Source organism: Cavia porcellus, unplaced genomic scaffold, assembly GCF_034190915.1.
Source record: "Cavia porcellus strain 051 isolate PalLab524CR breed Dunkin Hartley unplaced genomic scaffold, mCavPor4.1 scaffold_2, whole genome shotgun sequence".
In the NCBI taxonomy this organism is placed as follows: Eukaryota; Metazoa; Chordata; class Mammalia; order Rodentia; family Caviidae; genus Cavia; species Cavia porcellus.
The window spans coordinates 89,365,708-89,386,973 of record NW_026947485.1 but is presented as its reverse complement, the minus strand read 5'-3'; the positions used below and the strand labels follow the sequence as shown (position 1 = coordinate 89,386,973).

At 39.5% G+C, this 21,266-nt stretch overlaps 1 protein-coding gene across 3 annotated transcripts in view; it reads left to right on the top strand.

Annotated features, from left to right (window-relative positions):
• Window positions 1-21,266, top strand: part of Gfra1 (GDNF family receptor alpha 1) — a 201,315-nt gene that overhangs the window by 52,853 nt on the left and 127,196 nt on the right. For 2 of the 3 annotated variants that reach the window (XM_023561417.2, XM_003479324.5), the window contains exon 5: window positions 4,133-4,147. The exons of the other annotated variant lie outside the window; for it this stretch is intronic. In XM_023561417.2, coding sequence (XP_023417185.1) covers window positions 4,133-4,147 — 15 coding nt within the window. The remainder of the gene's footprint in view (window positions 1-4,132; window positions 4,148-21,266) is intronic. 3 annotated transcript variants of the gene reach the window in all.

Sequence of the window (21,266 nt, the reverse complement as noted above, 5' to 3'; positions counted from 1 at the left end):
CAGGGCAAATTTGCAGCAGCAGATGGGAAGATGTTTGTATAAATTACCTGACTTAACCTTCCCAATACTGTGGCATGAGCTTAAGAATATGTTTGTCTAGGATATCAAGGAAATGTGAGCTATTAAGAGTGTAGCTGATTGACTCCTAAATAATTTTTGTGTTTAGACTGAATGTGGAATAATACACTTAAATTCAAAGCCTTTTAATTTTTATAAATGACTACTCTGGATGGTTAGGGACTTGTGGACAGTAGACTTGACTCCAGAATAGAGGACATTACAAGAATGTTTTTATGGCTTCTATCTTCTGATAGCCTTAATTTTTCAGGAAGGTAAAATGTGGCCAAACAGTACAGAACTATTTTCTTCTCACTTGTTTCTCATTCTTTCGTCCATTTCCAGAAGCCTGAGCTGGATATCTGTTGCATTTGAGAAAAGTGAAATTTTTGAAGAAGGTACAGAAGCCATTATTATGCAGAGCAAAAGTTAAATGATACTAAGAATGGAATGATTTATACCACAGACCACAGAAGACATAAATTTAGAGTGTAAATTACAGGACAAGTCATGTGTAAAATTGTTGCAATATTTAAACTAGCATTTATTAAAACTTACATTTGAATAAAAAGGTGCAAATATAAAAAAGCTGGAAAAGAGTTTTGAAAAAGTCCACAATAGCTTATATAAAAACCAAGAAACTTTTGAGTAATAGGAGATGTGAATAGTAGTCAAGTTGTCTACTAAAGTGTGAAAGTTCACTAAAATGTGAAATAAATAATAGAATCGGAAGGAATAAAGTCACTAAATCTCTGCCTGAGTTTCCTTCTATCAATTGGTACTTCCTAGTGATTCAAATAAGTACTGAATTACTAAGGAAGTTCTGCTTGTCAAAAGCCACGGTGAGGAAGTTGAGTACTCTAAATGGATGTCGAGACGGGATCCGTATTTGAAAGACTAATCTTATTTCACTGATGTTTTTTTTTCCAGGTTGGAAATTTTTGTCTGTATTCATTAGAGAGGAATGATAAATCTCTAATTTGTGTTTTGCTAATAATAGTGACGAGCTTTTGTGCTTCGTTAAGGTTAAATGTGTCTCATGTAGTCTGTAGTCCTGGCACAGCCTTCAACTCCGTGGGTGACCTTGGGGACAATTTCTAACTTATTTGAGACTCAGTTTCCTTCTCTGTAAAAAGAAGGGGTTGAACCAGATGACTAAAATAGATTGCATGCTTTGTTTTCAAACTATTCAAGCAGTCAGGACCCAGTAAGGGGATTAAGACACATTGCTTTTGTCCTCAGGAGCTCATGGTCTAAGTAACTAATTATAATATGAGCTATAATTGCAACAGGAACAAATTACTGTAGGAGCACAGAGGCGGAAACAGTGAAATCCTTCTCTGTGGGGACAGACTTCACAGCGACTTTGACATTTGAATGCAGAGTAGGAAGGCTCCTCCAGGTGTGCAGGCTGGTCAGAGGAGAGATGGTAGACTGTGGGGTCGAATAAGCAAGAAAAGGTGAAAATGGCATATTTAAGGGACTGCACATAGTCTTTCTCTTGATCTGTGGGTGGTGACAGCTTATAGCTGGAACAAAATTTGACCCAATGATGAATCATTGATGCTAGAGAGTACTGTGCAGTATGTACAGTTGGTTCTTTGTATCAAAGAGTATTTGCTTCCCAGGTTCCCTGTGGATACCAAACTCTGCAGATGCCCTGTTCCTTACATCAGATGGCATGATATTTGCTATAAACTACACTCCTGTATACTTTAAATCATCTCTAGATGATTTGTACTACTAAATGCAAAATCTATGTAAAGAGTTGTTATACTGTATTGTTTAGGGAATAATGATAAGAAAAAAAGCCTCATACATGTTCAGTGCAGACACAATATTTTTTTTTAACATTTTCAATCTGCAGTTAGATGAGTCTGCAGAATCAGTACTCATAGATACAGAGGACTATTTGCATAAATTAAGCAGGGTCCAAGTTGTTCTGTAATGGTGCTAATGTAACCTGTTTACATTAATGTAAACACTGGCTTTCCTGAGTGTAGGAGAATGGATGATGGTTTAGCCAAAGCCCTGAGAATTGAGAACTTACAGTCTCTCACCTGTGCCACTGCCGCTGCCTGCATACATTCTTGGGAGTATGTGTATTGTTGCGCATGACCCCTCTCGCGAGGATCATGTGTGTCCACATGTGGAAAGACACCTGCAGCCATAGGTCCTCTGCTTGCAGTCTGTAAGTTGATCTGTGCTATTCATGGGGCCTTGGTTTTTTGTGACCTTGCAGGAACTGATATTTCAGGTGATGACTGAAAATTGGATATTGGTAATGCAGTTCTTAATTTTTAAAATGAAATAACTTTAATGTTAAATTCAGATTATAAATGTAAAGTCTTGTTATTAAGATTAAAATAACACAGAATATTTTTTTTGGTACTGGGAGTTGAATTCAGGACTTTGGCTTGCCAGGCCAGAAATCTTATACATGGTAAAATACCCCAAATTCACCATCCTGATGATAAACAGTATTTCTGTGATCATTGTCACAAATCTCTTCTTATGTAGCCTTACATATACAGACAAGAACATAAATTCGGGACCAGGATTATATGTTACTATTTGCTGTCTGATTTTTTCATTCACAAACAGTCACAGTCTTCAGCCATTTAAATGGCTTCATAATAATCCATTCTGTGAAGTATACAATGGTTTGATTTTCTATCAATGATTAGTGTAGATGAGATCTTGTGTTTTGCCATTATAAACAAAACTGTGATTGACATCCTTGTAAATTTCTTTTATAACTTATGTTTCACTGGATTAAAGTCTTAGAAGTAGCATTGATGGATCAAAGAATGTATATTTAACATGTATATTATATAGTGTATGCATTGTATTATTCAACTGCCTTTTAGGCCTTTTTGCCAACTTATTGTCTGGCCAGCAGAGCAGACAGTAGCTGCTGTCTTGGGGGTGCTGTGTATGTCTCTCCTGGTATCCTCTCTGTCTTAAAGCCATTAAGTGAGAAAATGTGAGAAGATGAGAATGCTTTCGGGGTGATTGAGAGGCACTATTAACAGGACAGGGTCAAGTGCACATCAGAGATGTCCAGGAGTAGCCGGCATGCATACATATGCTTACCAAAAGATATGTATGAAAATGTTCATCACAGTTCTTAATTTGCAACATTGAAATAACCCAAGGAACTACCACACTGGAATGGAGAAGTAAACTGCAGTATAATTACACAGTGAAATTCTTTGTAGCCATGAGAATGAATGATCTACTGTGTGGTACAGTGTGAATGACTCCCATAATTGCTGTCAAGCAACAATGCCAGAAACAGAAGAGAAATTCGGGCTTTATCAGTCCATTTTTACAAAATTCAGTGACAGTCAGACTGTATTTATGCTATTAGAAGTTATGTTAGTGGTAACTCTTGGTGACTTTGGCTTTTTTGTGAGATGTTATTAGTGCCAGAGTGCTTGGCATATAGCATCATCTCCAATATTTCTCTAAAAAAAACAAATAATTAATATTTTTACCTTTCTAACAGACTTTGACCTAGGATTTCCTATGAAGACATGTTTACATGATTTCAATATGCAACTATATTCGTAAGCTCTTTCTATGTGCCATTGAGGTTATTGTTGTTATTTGTAAATTAGTTAGGCAGTTTAGTAGTTCAATCCTGAGCCTCACTTGCTCTACTGTGGCCTCAATTTCCCCATCTATAAAATGAAAATGATAATAGAACCTACTATATAAGTTTATTGTAAAGATATCAGTGTTAATAATGATTTTCTGTGTTTACTGTGTACTAGATATTGTTCTAAACTCTTAAATATGTGACATTACATGTTTACTGTATCCACTATGCTTAACCTATTTTGTGATTTGGGAAGCTGCAGGTCACAAAGTTCGGTAAGTGTTGAGCTAGGATTTAGATCTGGGAAGTCTTCTTCCACAACAGCCTCCTGCATTAAAGGGAATATTGTATAAAGGGTGCTTAGCATTCAGCATGTATTAGCTGATTATCACATTATCCTTTTCAACATTATTAACAGTATTTTTCCCATTCTCTCCCCTCCCTTCCCCCACATTTTTTCCCTCCTGGCAGATGTTTTTCAGCAAGGTAAGTAAGTTTTATTGCTTTGTGCTTTCTCTTCCATGGCTGCGCTCTTAATGTTCTGTGCCTTTGCTTTACCTGTGGACATGTCATACGGACTTTAGGGATCGCTATAAGGACACTGATCTGGAGAGTCAGTGGACCTTTGTTATCTGGTCTCTGCTTCTTCCTCTGAACCAAGCTTGGGGAGAGCTGGGAAATTAGTACAGGGGTGAATGGGCAAGGTCTATGACTGGGTCCCAGCAGGAGTGGAGGACATTGTATAACTAGTGAGACTGGTGAGGAGCAGGTATCTCTGGTGGTAGCTCAAGCACAAGGTACTTGTCCTCAGGGCTCTTATGTCAGGGCTGGTGAGTATGTTTTTGTGTTTTTGCTGAGCAAACACGTCTCTGCTATGAAGGTGTGGCAAGACCATGGTCACACTTTTCCCTTCAACCCAGTTATGCTTCACAACCTAAGTGAGTTTGCGATTGCAGGCGAGGTTGTTCAGTCTCATTTGTTTTTCCAGCCAAAATTGTGTGTTCTAGGAGCAGGAAACCACAATTTAAGTCCACATGGTGACTTGGGGCCTGTGTTTTAGCCTCCAGTTAGGATACAAAGCCACTGTGCTCTTGGAGGCAGGAGAGTCATGCATGGGTCATGAACTCATGAAGCATTCTAGACACATTAGAGGGGAACTGCATTTTCATCCCAACATGAAACCACTGGGTGGAAGTGGCAGGTCTTCTGTGTTTGTATTCAAACCGAGCAGTGTGTTTGTAGCAAACGTCTGCTGTGTCTTTCTGGGAACCAAAGGCTGGCTTAGAATAAAAGTGACTAGTTTAAAAATACAACCAGCCATTCCATAAATAGCTTCCAAGTACTCTTACAGGCTTGGTGTTTCCCCAACTGTTATTTCACCCCAAACATGCAGTACATGGTATGGAGAATGTCTGTTCTCCGATAGAAGCACAGTTGTGAGTAACAATGAGGGTTCTGTTGTATTGTCTTTTAAGAGTCTGGAGTCATAGACCTACTTTTATAAATAATTCATAAATCCCAACAAGCTATAAGTAATAAGTTCCATTTGGCTAGAGACTAAGAGATGAGCAAAATTGAAAAGGTGCCATGACTGTTCATGTAATGAAAGTGCTGCTGTCAGGACCCATTGCTGCTGCGAGTTTTTTTTTTCTTGACAAATTGGGGGTGCAGTGAGCCGCTCTGGGAGGAAAATTTTTTTTCTATAAACTGAAATGCAAACACCACCTAATGCTGAATTACATTTCTCTCCTTGAAACACAAAATGCTTAAGTTGGGAAAGTCTTTCTAGAATATGTATTTTGATGCTCCAGGCAAAGGGGAACTAGAAAAGTCTTGTATCCAATTTGGCTTTTCTACATACAGTGATGAGTGTTCCTGGGTGCTGTAACTGGTATAAAAATGGCTTATCAGACTGCCTGTGTCAAATTTGCCTCCTTTTTCCATCGGTCATGCCATTCGATAAATGGGATTTGCCTGTCAGTAGCAATGATATGCAGAGCAAAAGTTATAATCATCCACAAATCACTGGCTATTGAGACTTAATAGCATCTGCCAGAGACGGAAGCCAAGAGCTACCTATTGCCTTGTGTGATGGTGGGCGGCAGCTCCCCAGTAAGATATTACTAGAATTTCAATGGGGAGAACTGAATTTGTCTTTGTGAATTATTTATATGGTTCTGGCCCTATAGGACTGCTTCATATGGAGAAGCATTCTCAGAAATAAGGGTTGCAAGTTCATCATCTGGCACTCCCTCCTGACCTTTGTGTTTGACCATTCTGCCTATGAAAATAATGCTCCATACAATGTTCTGTGTCTTATAGACAGAATCTCAAACATTGATCTCTATAACATCTTCTGGGCTGGAAACTCTGTGCTAGAATCGTGTCTCTAACCTGAAACATGGAGGCAGTGAGTGGTGCTAGAAATAAGCAGAAAAGTACATGATTTCAGATGAACAGACACCATTCAGTTATCTTCTGAAGCCTCTCTTATAGACAATGACAGCTTGGAGTGGCCCTGCTCTCCCTCTGAAGTGTGCCCCGGGCATCCAGAACTTGCTTGCTTTGGCTTGGACATGGTGTTGCGCAGGTAGCAAGGTGCTGCTTTGCAAATGTGTGCTTCCGGCAGTGAAGGGAGGAGGCCTGTCTGCCAGGAGGAGTGCTTGCATGTTTGTGCTGCTGTGCACTGTGGCAGGCAGAAGAGGGAAGCAGGCTTGCAGTTGACAATATCAGACTCTCTCAGAGGAAACACAAGTTATTTCCTCTGGATCATATTATCTTTTATTTCACTACAGATCAATCTTGTTACAGTAGGTGACAGCATAGCAGCTACTGCTGGGTTTTTCTTCATTATATCCCTGGTGCATGAATGGGGAAATGTGTTCCTGCAATAAAGTGTTTTTGTTCTTTCATCTATAAATGCCACTTACTGTGGTGTTGAGACCACAGCGTCTGAGGGCAGTCAAGGGCCGGTGAGTCTGCAACTGGGCCTTTCTAAATAGAAATCTAGGGTCACAAGGCCATGTGTTCAAGGAGGCTTAACTGACCTACATCCCCCATCGTGCATGGAGCTCAGGAGCCATTGGGTAGCTCTCCGAAGTTCCAAAGTGCCATACAGTTGCTCTTCACAACTTCAAATGCAATTTGAAATACTATGTGTGCACATGTGTCTAGAATCTCAAGCTTTAGAGCACTTTTATGCCAATCACTAGAGTGCACACGCTAAATCTCCCCAACCCATTCATGCTTCATTTGAAGTTATTGAAGCACCTTTTGAATGCTCATCCACAGACTAAACCTTGATTCTGAAATCGAACAGAAACCAAGCGAGTGCGTTAGAAATCAGAGCAATATCACTCAGTAGAGCATTTTAAAACCTAAGTGGGTGTAGTATAAAGATTTTACCATTGAGTTAATTTTCTGTGCACTGTCAACTGAAGTCCCTGAAAGACTTAGACAAAAAAGGCAAAGCCTTTCCTTCTTCTCGGTTCTAACCTGGAGTCATCATCTTGCTCATTCATGCTCCTCCAGTTCAGGTGGTTTGTAATATATCTCAAGCACAGAGCACAACACGTGTATCCTGCATCTGGTAAGTATGTGTCAGGCACTTTCTGTACCTTGAGGACATGGAATTGAACAAGAATGGTAAAAGTTTTCTTCTCATGCAACTTACAAATCTAGTGTGGGAGCATTTGATAGCCAAACATGCAAAGAAATTAAACAAGATAAATTCAGAAAGAATAATGAAGATACTTTTTAAGGGTGATAATGCTGTTGGCACGGAAGGCCATGTTAGAGGTGTGGCCAAGAACTGACTTCATGGATCAGTTATTGGACAATCTAGGAGAATGGCAGACAGGAATGAAAAGGTAAAGTAGGTGTATCATGGAGTGTGGCAAAAGCGAGCTGCATGGAGTTACCAAAAAATGAGGAAGATATGGAGTTTGTGGACTGGAGAAGGGCTGTGGTTTTTCAACAGAAGAACGGTGTGGTCTCATTCTGACTGCTGTAAAAATGCACAATGATGGTGTGCGATACATGAGACCAGGACCTAGGCAGAGTGCTGATTGGACTAAGGTCCTATCTGTTGCCCTTCCTGAATCTCTACTCTCTTGGGCTATGAAACAGGAGATGATGCCAGCTTTTTGCTTACTTTATCTTGGAAATTCTTAAGCTTATGACTCACACTTTCTCTTAGACTTGTCAAGTTATACTCTACAGAGATATCACTGAAATGTTTCTATGTATGTCTTTAGCTTTTAAAAGCCACTACTCTCCAGGGCATACATACATATGTATATTGTCTATATTACATTTTACACACATATATTTTCTCTAGTGTACACAAATATTATAGTAGGCACACCACAATTTGGGGTTCAATGTATGCATGATACAAGAAGCTGAAGATGGAAAATGTTATCAGGCTTGCATTGGTTTTGTATATACTGAACATATGCAGACTTACTTTTCTTGTCACTATCATTTAAATAATAATGTAACAACTATTACACCACTTATATTGTTTGAGGTACTATGAGTCATTTAGAGATGATTAAAACATACAGGCAATGTATATGTGTTTAGTTTGTATGCAAATGTGTATATATATATATATATATATATATATAATTTTATGTAAGGGGTTTGAGTGTTCTTAATTTTAGCTTCTTCAGGGAGTTTTGGAGTCAAACTCCCACGGATACCAGTCAACGATGGCTGTCTATGAGAAAAAATATCTCATGCTTGTATTTTTTACTTTTGCTGAGTATGGCATAAAGGAAGAATAACAAATTCTATCATCTCCAGGGCGTTTGGCAACAAGGGAAGAAGTGCTTGCTGTGAGCAGGACTGTGGTCCCTTGAGACCTCATGTCCAGTTGTCTGGGGCAGTCACTCTGCAGCTCCACAGATAAGGTCAGGTAGTAGTCACAATGAACCGATACCCATGATTCTCAAGAGCAGCCAGAGATCTGGGAGAGTATGCAAATCTTCACAATTTTTAAGTTCTTAATAAAGCTTATACAAACTAAACCTAACCGTGACTGGAAAGTCCTCTTTTCTCCAATCAGTAGCCAGTTCTCAGAGGATCGCTGTTTTGCTTGCTGCAGGGCTGCTGTCTTTGGTGTTTTGCCTTCTGGCCTCAGTTTTTCACCTGTAAAATGTGAGAGTTGAAAAGACCTCTGACACTGTTGGCTTCCTACTGGTGTTCTATCTTGAGAAATTTTAAGTGGACTGGAGTTAATAGAGTTAGAGCTATGTTCTTAGTGGAAGTTTTGGCCATTCTCTGGAGGACCAGGGTGAAAGCAGAAGCTTCCCTAGTGGCTGAGAACTAAGGTTTAGAAGTGCAGCTAGCTGATGCACATGGCTGTTTTAAACATCAGCTCTTCCCCATGTGGATGAATACTGGAATTCACAGTACATGCCAATACTTTTATTAAACTGAAGAGCACAGTAAATTATAGTTCGTTGCTGACGACTGAGCCAAACTTGTTAATTGTTGGGGTGGACTTATGGTGACAGGACCACTGCCATTTATAATGACCAACGAGCTTGACTTGAGCTCTTTTGTGTATTTCAGACTTAAGTGGCAAACTTCTGGGGCTTGATTTCATGTTTTCTTGTTTCAGAAAATCCATCTATTTTAAAGAAAGCCATGCATTATGGTCCCTCTGATAATGTTTTACATTATGAGTTTTTTTAATGAATATAGGATTTGTGTAAATTAAATCTGTTACCATTTCAGGCAAACTTTCTAAGTTGCTATGTGATGGTTAATTAGGAAATGGAAATGCATTAACACTATGTGGTAGAAATTGATTGCTTCTCTGGTCACACTTTGTATATGCTAATGATTGCTGTGTATGTATATCAACTCTTTATCCTATCAGGAATCAGATCATTCTGAGTCGTGTAGGAGATACATTCATCTTTCCAGCACAAATTGAATGACATTACTATTTAATTTTTTATATATCCACTTTGTATGTGTGTATGAGATGAGGAAAAATATAACCTGGTTTGAATAATAACATCTGCTGAGATGCTGTGCCTTATCACGTTCTGGGTTGTACACAGCTACCTGTTCCCTGCCAGATGAGCTTGTGGTGGATCTTTCCTTATGGCAGGCAGTTCGTTGTGTGCCTATTTTAATCCAAAAGTGCGAGTTTAAGACAACTGTTAAGGAGCCTCTTTCCCCAGTAACTTACATTTCAGAATTACCTGGTCAGTAAAAGGGAGAGCTTTTAGAGTCTTCTTTTGATATGGTTGCTACAAAGACTGATTTGTCTTTTTAAAATTGTTACTGGGATAATGCCAATATTTGATACCCCTTGTATTCCAAGCATTTGACTTGAGTAATATGCTACACTTTATTGTTAAGTTTACCATAAGATTTTATGAGGAAGTTATAACTAGTAGCACCAGTTCACCAAGGACAAAACTGAGGCATACATTGGAATTGATCCTAGTGATGGCTATATAACTATGAATAGAACAGCCAGGATTATTTTTTAATTGATAAATTTTATTTCATCAAATACTTTTAGAGTTATGAGAATTAAGATGATAGGAAAGAGTGTTTCTGTTCCCAGTTTTCCCTATTACTAGCTTCATGATAGTATTTAGAGGTGGGGACTTCAGGAGGTGAGCAGGTTCTACCCCCATGAATGAACTTAGTGCCCTTGTCAAAAGGCTTGAGGGATTCATTTTTCTGCCATCTGAAACACAGTGAGACTGAATAGACATTAAATCTGCATGCATCTTGGTTTTGGACTTTGCATCTCTTAATCCTATTATACTAGGCATTAAGTTTTAACATACAAATTTTGAGGGGACCAGTATTCAGACTATAGTATATTATTTTTCAGATTGCGCTTGTTTTGGAAGGACCTTGACTGTTTTGAGCAATATTACTCAGGTGTCTTGTAGGATGCTCCTTTTTTGGAATGTTTGTGTTGTCTACTTATGACCACATGGATTTGGGGAAGGAAGATTACAGAGACAAAAGTGCCATTTTCATCACTTATCAAGGGCATGTAGTACAAACATGATGTGCGACTATTGATATTAATCTTGATTGCTTAGCTGAAGAAGTTACTTGTCAAGTTTGTCTTCTGTGAAGTTAATACTTTCTCCTCTTTGCACATTGTACTCTTTGGAAGGAAAGCTGGGAGGAGTGAGAACTTACACTCTACCTCATGGGCAGACTACATACATAGATTATTCTGCACCAGAGTTTTGGTTGCCATTTAGTAACTCACTCAGTTATTTATGTCATTATGGACTTGAGGCTATTTGTCTTATACTTTACATTACAATCCAATACTGTTTATTTATTTTCTTGCTCAAATTGTTCCAGCTTTGGCCACTGAAATCTCTTCAGTGGATTCTATGACCCTTTGATATATTAGCCATCAAAAATGTTTTTGAGCATTTCTGTGATTACATTAGGGCCCTACAGGATTCTCCAGGCATGTATTCCACTTCAACCCTACAGTTAATCAGTCATTACTGGTTCCTTTGTATGAAAATAATACAAGAAACATCTGAGTGCTAAAATATGCTTTTTTGTATTGAGGTGCCATTTCTGTTGGTCCTCTTACCTGACAGACCAAAGAAATATACATGTGTTTACTAATCCATGTATGTAAACATAATTGTAAATATCAGGTGTACTTGCAGGAGTGCTTATTCAAGTGTGTAAGTCCAGTCGGTGACAAACCTATGCTATGTGTACCACAGTGGGCTGTTTGTATCATTGAAAGCTCTAAAAGGTTTGCCACTACTGCTGTAGTCAGTTACCACACGGATCACTCTAGCCTCCTGGAAATTCACATTCCATAGAGAAATACCTGGGTAGTATTACTTCAGCTTCTGCATTCTATTGTGTCCTGACTCCTATAGAAATAATTTTATCTACTCTCTCTGGGACAGAATCACAGATTCTTGGCCATTTCCAGTGCCTAACATAACTGCCTAGATATGGGATGGCAAATTTATTTGCTTCTACATCAATCCCAGGCTTCTCCTTATGCTTACTAAACCTGTTCTAGTTCCCAGTTTTCTCAGCTAGAGCCTGCACAAAAGCAGAGGCTAATTGCTTGGGGCCTTGTTTCAGAGCAGAGGTATTTGCATTTTCTCCCATAGCCTGGGCAAGCGAGGGACAAACAAGTTGTCTCTTTGTAATAGTCCAACTATTGAATGTTTAACCCCTTGTCCATCTTAGATTGATTGCTCTTTCTTGGGGATCAAGATAGAGCCATTCTTCAAATCTCCAAGTTTGTCCTGAAGTAAGATTGTGAGACTTAGTATTTCTGCCTTGGTCTTCACACTTGACAGTGAATTTGATGACATGTTCCTCTGCTTGTGCTGGATACTGGCTCTCATTTTTTTCAAGCCACAGCATTGCCTCCATTTCTAGCACCCCTTCCCTGTCTCTCTTTGTGCATCCCCATAAGGAAAGACCAGATGGATTCCTGTTCTTCCACATGCTTGTCCCTACCTCTGTACCCTTGATATGTGTTTGTTTATCTTAATTGCTTTCTCCACCCTCAGACAAGTAGTGTCCTAGTCATGGGTGTTTCTCTTCCGATGCATGTGAGAGAGCTCCTCTCATTTTCACAAAGGCCTCTTCTGTCTGTTTATTTCAATATTCACTGCCACTATGCCATCTTTCCTTGAGGTTATTGAGGTGCCTCCTGGCTTCTGTCCTAGCTACGTTGCTGCTCATGCTGGGTTTTCAAAATTCACCCTGCCTCCTCTCTGCTGGATTCCCTCTGACTGATGCAACCTCACAGCTCTGCCTTCCACTCTGATCCTGCCTGTTTCCTCCCCATGTTCCACCACCACTTTTCACACTTGTCATGATCTGTTTGTCTGGCCTTAACACAAGATTGAGCTCCCAGAAAGAAGAAATTTCATATTTTATGTTGAATCCTTAGCTGAGCAAATTCAGGGCTGAGCAAATAGTAGGTGCTCAGTAGATGCTTGATAAAAGTAGAAAAGGCTCAGGGGAATCAGCAGGTTATGTGTAGCTGTGGTGGGTATGTGCGTGCATACATGTATGTGTCGGTATGTATGCACAAAGAGTTTCTCTTTGACATTCCAGGCACTTTTAGAAGTTGAGGCGGGATACTGACAGTGTAATACACGTTCATATTGGCATTCAAGTAAAAAGTCATACAGCCTTGAGTCCAAAAATCATGATTCAAATTTTTTCATTTTCTTGAGACAAGATCTTTCTATGCAGTTCAGGCTGGCCTTTTACTCACTTTGTAGCCTAGGCTGATCTCAAATTTGCAGCAATCTTTCTGCCTCAGGCTCCCAGTGCTGGGATTATGGGCGTGCGCCACTATGCCCTGCTCAAAATCTTTATTCTATTCCCCACTGCCATTCTGGTTTTGGTGGTGGTAGTAGGAGATTGTGTTTGGGGCTAAATGAATCAGCAAATCTACTTGAGTTTGTGCACAGGATGAGTAGGGGCTCCAGAGACTTCGTATACATTACTTGTCATCCAAGAGCTGATGACGTCACTGAAGACCAGAGGTGCAAGGCTGGTCAGTCTGTGGATTATGTTGCTGCTCCTTGTGCTGTGGGTACTTAAGGAGGATGAGAGTTTAAGAGATGGAAAAGCCCCCTGGGTTGCCGAAAGAGTGGCCTTTAAGGGCATTTGCAGGAAAGGGAAGGTCAGAGTGGGCTGGATGGGGGCAGATCTAGCCCTGGAGCTGTATGAGACTAGGAGAGGACAGTCCAAATAGGTAGAGACAAATACATGCGCGGTGTGTTTATAGAATATTTAGAGGGTGAGGAACCTGACAGGCTTGGGGTCAGATAGGGCCTGTTATAGAGCCTTTACAGCCTGTTTATTGCCCCCAAACAAGTATAAGTCGTAAGACTTTGTTTTCTAAGTGATTAGTAATGGCTATTTTTCTTAGGACTCATTTTGTTACTAAGAACTACTAATCAGCTAGTCAGCATTCTTGGTCAGCAGAATGAATGCAGTGTCAATGAGTTGATGAAATGTCAGTCTGTTAAAAAAAAACTTGATATTTTCGATAACTTTAACAAGTACTTTTTTGGGCAGCAAAGTTAAGACTAGGTCTAGAAAGTCCAAGAAAGACATTGTAGCTTGTTGAGTCTGAAAAAAAAAAAAAATTGTATCTTGTGCATAGATTACCACACAATGGTCCATGTTGTATGTTGGGTGACAAAATATAAAGATCATGTTTACTTCTTGGCTTAGTGTGTACTAGGGACATGAAATGGTCCACACAGCTTGTGTTCCTCCAAAACTTGTGGGTAGAAATCCTAATTCTAATGTGTACGCTAGGAGTGGGACTTTTGGAAGACAATTAAGTCATGAAAGTGGCTTCCTTATGAAAAGGGTTAGTAGCCTGATAAGAAGAGACAGCACTTTGCTCATTGTCATATGAGGATATAGCATGAAGCTGGCCATCTGTAAACCCTGTGGGCATCCTGATTTCCAGGTTTCAATCTCCAGAACTGAGAAATAAGTGTTTGTTGTTCAATAAATATTTATAGCTTATGATGTTTTAAATCAACTCAAGTCAGCCAAGAAAAACTTTATGAGGGGCACACACTTACTAATCACTGTGTCCCCAGTTTTCAGACACCAAAATAAATTCAGGAAACCTAATTAGTTTTACTTTGCAGAAGGTCTTATAGCTAGGGAAGAACAGAGTCAGATTTCAGACCAGAAAATTGTCTGAATTCTTAATGATTACTTTACGTAGGTGTCTTTGAGGACTAGAGATAAAATTGGGCTTGCTGATGGATTAGAATAAAAAGTGCCATGATTGGGCAAGGTATCCCTGTCACATCCCTGAGAAATGAAAGTATCTGTCCAAGAAGTCTTGAACACAAGTCTTTATAACAGCCTCGTTCATAGTAGCCCCAATCTGAAAATGGCCCAGTGGAGAAAAGATAAAGTGTGGAATTGTCATATTGGAATACCATTCAACAATAAAAAGGAGAAAGATATTAGTGTATGCAACATGATAGAGTTCAAAGACAGGGTGAAAGAAGCCTTTCTCAAAAGAGGAATTTGTATGATTCCATTTTTATGAAATTCTTAAAACTAATTTATGATGGGAAAACTCAGCACATGGTTTCTGGGGAAATGGGAATGAGGACTGACTTGGAAGAGGCAAGAGGAAACCTTCTTAACTGATGGTAATGTTCTCAGTCTTGATCAGGTTTGTGCTATGCAGCTCTATGCATTTGTCAAAACTCAAAGGTACATGTAAGATTTGTGCATTTCATTTTTTTGGTATATTTTAAAAGGAAAAAACTGACCAAATATTGAATCCTGGTGAATGATGTAGCCATTGAAGCACTTAGAGTCAAAGGTGTACTGATGTTTGCAATTTATGTTGAAACACATCCAAAAAATAAAATGGATATGGTGTTGGACAGATAGAGGGTTGAATAGATGGGTAAATACATGATAAAGCAATTGTAGTGGTAGATACATGAGTGTTCATTGTAAAATTCACCCATTTTGATAATACATGAAAACTTAGGAATAAAATATTGAGAAAAAGAAAAGTTCTTCCAGTTGTGGCCATTTATGTAAATAACAAAGAATGTGTCCTCTGTAGCCATAAGGGAACAAGTCAGTCAGAAGGAGACTATAACGGAGGAGGAGCCAGGGCTTGGGGTCCAGAAGCAGACCTTCTGTGAACACTTTATAGGCCAGAATGTGCAAGAGATGGCACAGAGCTGGCTCTGCACGTGGGTGCTGCAGTTACTTAGGACATGTAACAAATGACCACAGATTGGGTGGCTTAAAACAAATGGAAATGTATCCTTTCCTAGTTGTGGAGATCAGAAGTCCGAGAAGTCACTGAGAACCTGCAGTGAGAGCATGCTCTAAGAGGAAACCTTCCTTGCCTCGCTGGCCTTTTAGTAGTTCTCAGCAGGCCTTGGTTTATAGCTGCATCACTCCCATCTCTTTCTTCATCATCAGTGATCTTTCCCTTTGTATGTCTCTGTGTGTCCTCTGTACCCTCTTCTAAACCCAAAATTACTTTAGAGCTTTTCCTAATCCATTATGACAATGTCTTAATTATACCTGCGTAGATACTATTTTCAAGTAAAATCATGTTCTAGGGGTCAGGATGGACATGAGTTTGAGGGAACACTACTTCATTTCTATAGGTGAACAAATAGCCTGGGTCCAAAGTGAAAAGAGCACATTCCCAGGGGCCAGAGGCAAGAAAGATAGAAGAAAGCTAGAAGATAGAGAGAAAACTTGAAGATAGAGAAGAAAATCTGATGAAATTTCATGAGAGAAAGAAGCAAGGACTTGGGAAATAGGAAAATGCATGTGCCTTTGCAGAAAGGGATCCCATCTCAACCATAGACTCTATCTGTTTATCTCCTAAATATCTTAAGGAATTAAAATGTAAATCTTGGAAATTAAATCCATGGGTGCAGTGCAAACAGAAGACGCTTTTGCAGAACAGACAAAGCTGTTCTGCTTCCCTATTAAACAGTCATGGGTGGGAGACTATGTCTGTGCGCACAGGTTTTATTTGAGGTGGATTAAAGTTCGTGATAAGTGAGTCTCTGAAGGATTGTATGTGCGGTTCTCATAAGCCTACAAAAGTTCAACTCTTTATCTGAGGCTTATCCAAACCTGGGGAAACCTTTTAGGCCAGCTTGGAGGCTAGGGACCTCCAGCTGCTGAAAGTTAATATCCTGCATCAGGAAACCATCTGTACAGTGTGGGGGGAATTGAGGAGATAGGCTATAAATTAATGTACTCTGATCAGAGGTCTGCTGTGATTTGGGGCTTCCTGGTGTTGGACCACCCACTCTCTTTGATGGTTAGGTTACAAGGTCAGCCTTTTAGCCCTGATATGTGGCAGTTAATGCATGCTTTAGTGATTTTCTACCACATTCTGGTCTCAGGATCCTGAGATTTCAGTATCCGGAGCCAGCCACCTGAACTTCTTAGGTCTCCCTTGTTCCCCTGGTATCTCCCACCTCACATTGCTCAGTCTCTTCCTCATGTCTCCATTTGTTGCCTTGGACCTATTGTCCAAGCTCATTCATGCCGAAGTCTTCTGGAACATTCCTCCTGTAGCCTCTTGGTCTTGATCAGCCATGATGGCTAAAGTTGTACCCCTTGTGCATACTATCTCATTTCCTCTCTCATTTGTAGCACTGATAATAGTGTGAATAGTGCTGTTACCTTCCTCTCCCCTATTCCAGTTTATGTCTGCATGGTGTGTGACAAGAGGACCTGACTTCTGAAATGACATCACAATGTGACATTATTTTGAAACAGGATTGTGCTGGTTCACTCAGGCGGCTGTCATAAAATATCATAAATCAGGTGGTTTATAAAAATTAGAAATTTATTGCTCATTACCTGGGATGATGGGAATTTTAAGATCAAAGTGTTGGCAGATTTGGTGTGCTGATTTCTATTTCTGGCTCATGAATGGTCCCTTCTAGTTGGGTTTGCACCAGATAGGAAGGGCAACAAGGCTCTCTGATGCCTCTTTCATAAGTACATTAATGCCATTCATGAGGGCTCCACCTCCATGACCCAATCACTTCCCAAAGACCCCATCTTTTTGCACATTGGAGACTAGATTTCAACATACAAATTTGGGGGTTGCAGCACAAAAACTCAGATGAGAATAGCTAATACTGAGTTAAAGTCCTGGATTTAAAGTAGTTGTAAATCCAGTGACTGGTGGTCCCTGTTAGAAGGAGGAGATAGCCTTATGAAGACACTGACAGGTTTGGAGTTGTGCTGTCACCAGAAGCTGAAAAAGCGTAAGAAAAATTTCCCCTAGATCCTTCAGAGGAAATCTGACCCTGTCGACATCTAAATTCTGATAATCTGGGCCCCAGAACCCTGAAAAAACAAAGTTTTGTGGTATAGACTATTAGATTTATACCACTTAAGTGCAGCTATCTTAGGAAGCTACAGTAGTACTCAATTTATTTGAAATTATTTTTCATTTATTTCCTCTCTCTCCAACTAGAATATAAATACAAGGTTGTGGCTGTGTTATTCATTCTCAGAAACCAATATCCAGAATAAGGCCATCCACATAAAAAGTACTCTTGAAGAACTTGTCAAGTTAATGAGCCCTATTTATCTCAATTTCTGGTTAAAAGAGACATTCAGGGAAATTTATTGAATTGCTCCAAATCACACCATTTGGTAGAGTCAAGGTTGGAATTCAAGCACTTTGGTCCTCAAGTTGCATTTATCCCACTCCTTATGGAAGGCCTCCTACTTGAATGCCTTATTACAGTTTCTGCAGTATCCTTTGTGCACGTGAGACTTTTGGAAACAACCCAAAGGTCATGGTGCTGCCAATCCGTATGAGAAAAAGGATTTGGCTTTCAGATTAGTAGATTGGGGCTTTGCAGGTTAACCCCACTTGATTAATAGCTTTATTGTGTGTAAGACCCATCTTATTCATCTTTTTATTTCCACAGCGTGAAATATTATAGATATTCAGTGAATTGGTGGCTAATTGGATCTATCATGGTGGGTATATGGGTTGCTGGTTTAGAGTCTGGCAGTGAGGGCACTCCTGAAAGGGAACTTGTTACAGATTTAGAAAGATGGATACCACTTTGAAGGTACATATCACCATTCTGTTCTATGAAAGGAGACGCCCCCTCCCCTATGGAACATGGTCAGAGTCTCAGTGTCTTGTGTGGACTAGCAATGTCTTAAATTCTTCATGCCAGACCCTTGACTCTTCTGTTTTATTCATAAAATCTAGAAAATGTTAGGATACAAATTCATGCCACAATAGAATGGTATTCAGAAGCTCTATCTGATCACTGTGTGATATGAGGGAAATCACTGTTGGTGCTTAAATGTTCTTATCTGCAAAAGGAAGGATGGAACCTCCCCTTTGTAGTAAGATGATGATGTTCAACGGTGGCTATAAGCATGCTACTCTGTTTTACCTTGTGCCTTTTGTATCTTCCTCCTTAACTAGATTTTAATCCTCTCCTTAACCACCCTTAACCACGATGTCCTCTGTACTGCCTTCTACTAAGTAAATATACTTAATAACAATGGCATGATTAGCTGAGAACTAGCAGGTTTCACTGAATAAAGTTTATGAATTTGGGTCTCAATTGAATTGCTGGTAATTATGCAGGGCAGTTTGCTCCACCGTGGTTTCCTCTTGTCCTTTTCTGCAGTGACATTCTACAAGAATGTTTAGTGTATTAGTCAGCTTTCCTGTCACTGTGACACAGAAACTGACACCCACAGCTTAAAGAAGGAAAGGTTTAATTTGTCTCATAGATTCAAGGGATTCAGTCTATATTCAGTTGGTTCCAAGAGAGAAACTTTAAGGTGGAAGGACTTGATGGGGCAAAGGTGCTTGGTTTATTGAAACTGGAATCAGAGCAGGGAAACAGTGCCAGAGAGGAAGGAGCCAAATACCCAAGGTCTAAGGTCATGCCTGCATGACCCACCCAAGCACACCTAGAAGCATGCTTGGCTAATCTGGTCAGCTTCCAAGACAATCAGGTTGATAAATTAGGATTAACCATCACATTTAACAAACATTTAAATGCTATCAGTTTGAAAGGTACAAAATCGATTGTCTGATTTGTTTTGGGACTCAATCTGACCGTGATACTATAGCAAAAAGAACTAAGTTGATAGTTTAAAGTAGGAAGAATTCATTGAGAGGGTATTAAGGAAGCTTCAGTGAGAGAGCTGTTTTCTAAAGTTGGTCATGAGGAAGAGAAAGAATTACTTTAGTACAGAATTTGGCAAACTGCTATCATCAAGAAGTTGAGTATTCTTTTGTTCATCAAGAAGAAATCGTGAATTGGCTGAGCATAGTTCTGCTAGCAGCCCTGTTGCCATTAGTGGACACCAGTTAATGCTAGAGGCTGTTGGTTAATACTGCTATTGGCTGTTGGTCTTTGCCAAGCACTGCTATCCAACACCAGCTTGTGAATTGGTTGACTGTACCAGTAGTTGTTCTCTGTCATTTATCTTTGTTGGCTATTGATCTCCATAGCTTCTCAGGAGTAACAACCTCTAGTATTTATTGCTCTTTAATTTAAAGCAACTGCGCCATCTGTACTACTCAGAAATCCTGAGTAGATTTACAGGACTTTCTGAGCCTACACTATCCAAGAAGTAAATCATGAGAAGATTTTCAGGACTGCCAGAGTTTGGCTTTATTTTAACAGGACCTATGCAGCAGCCCACGCAAGTCAATGCACCAGAGGGAGCCCTCCTAGACTAATCTGAGAGCTGCTTATACAGTAACTGCAGGTCCTTGATTGGATAAAATTTGACCTTGCTGTTTGGTTCACATTGCAGACCTGTGATTGGTCCAAGTGGGTAAAGAATATCCAGCACTCCTGAAGCTATCCTGGCACAGTTCAGCATCAGACCTATAGCTTTAGTGTCCAGAGTGCTAGGGTTCAAGGAGGTTCTTCTGTGTGTGACAAGCAAGATGTACCTGCTGTCAGAGCAACCTCACGAGTGATGGGAAGAGGCTGAAACAAGGTCTTGCAGTCCATTCTGCAGCTGGGGCTGAGGATCAAAGAAAAGTGAAAGGAAAGGATATGATAACTATGGTCACACCCCACTCTGACTTTAATGAGAAAACAAGAGCATCTGTTGCTTCCTGTTTGTCTCACTATGGCCTACATGCTGATTTTTTTTTAAATCAAGTTTTATTGGAATGGAGCCACATCTGTTCATTTATTTATTATTTCTGGATGCTTTTGCATTATTCTGTCTATGTTGAATTGCTTCTAGAAACTACATGGCCTACAAGTGTCTTTTCACTTTTCTGAGCCCTCCTTTCCTATGTCAACGTAGCAAGATGTTGGTCAGAAGTCTATTTGAGATAGCGGGAGGCATTATGGTAACCATTGTTGATCACCTTGTATTATGTTTTTACATTATTATGTCCACCCTTTTGATTTGACTGACTCTGTTCTGTTATGTCACATTTGGTTTTATTCTCTTCCAAAAAAGTAATAAGAACTATGGGAGTAATAAAACCCAAAATGTGTAATAGTCATTGTACAAAAGAGAGGAAAAGAAAGTGCTCTAAACGATATAACTGCATGTATATTTAAGTGCATAAGATAGACAATGATATTACTGAGTTTTGTTGGATCATTGAACAGAACTGTTTGCAGTCTCACTGTTTGAATGTCCACTTTATATGCTTTAATTTTGTAACTTGAACAAATATTTCTAAGATGACAATATGTAATCCATTAACTAGTGATTTCCTACTGTTTATTTTTTTTCTGAAATTCTGTATAACTTGTACCCTTTTTCTGCTTTTTTAAATTTTTTCTCCTTAAATAAAATTAAAAAAAAAAAGAAGTCATAATGAGTGAGAAATTTCAGAAGTGGATCTTCTGTTCAGTCTGTGTAGGAAATTAAGATGAAGCTATTGATATAGTGATGAATGAGCCACCATTCAGTCTTCTAAATGCTGAAGTATTTTCTTAATTCAGGCATGTAGCAAACAATTACCAGTGCCTGTGGTGTGTGAATAAGTAGGCTAAAGGTCAAATCATCCAAGCAGAAAATCAAAGTTGTTCATTAA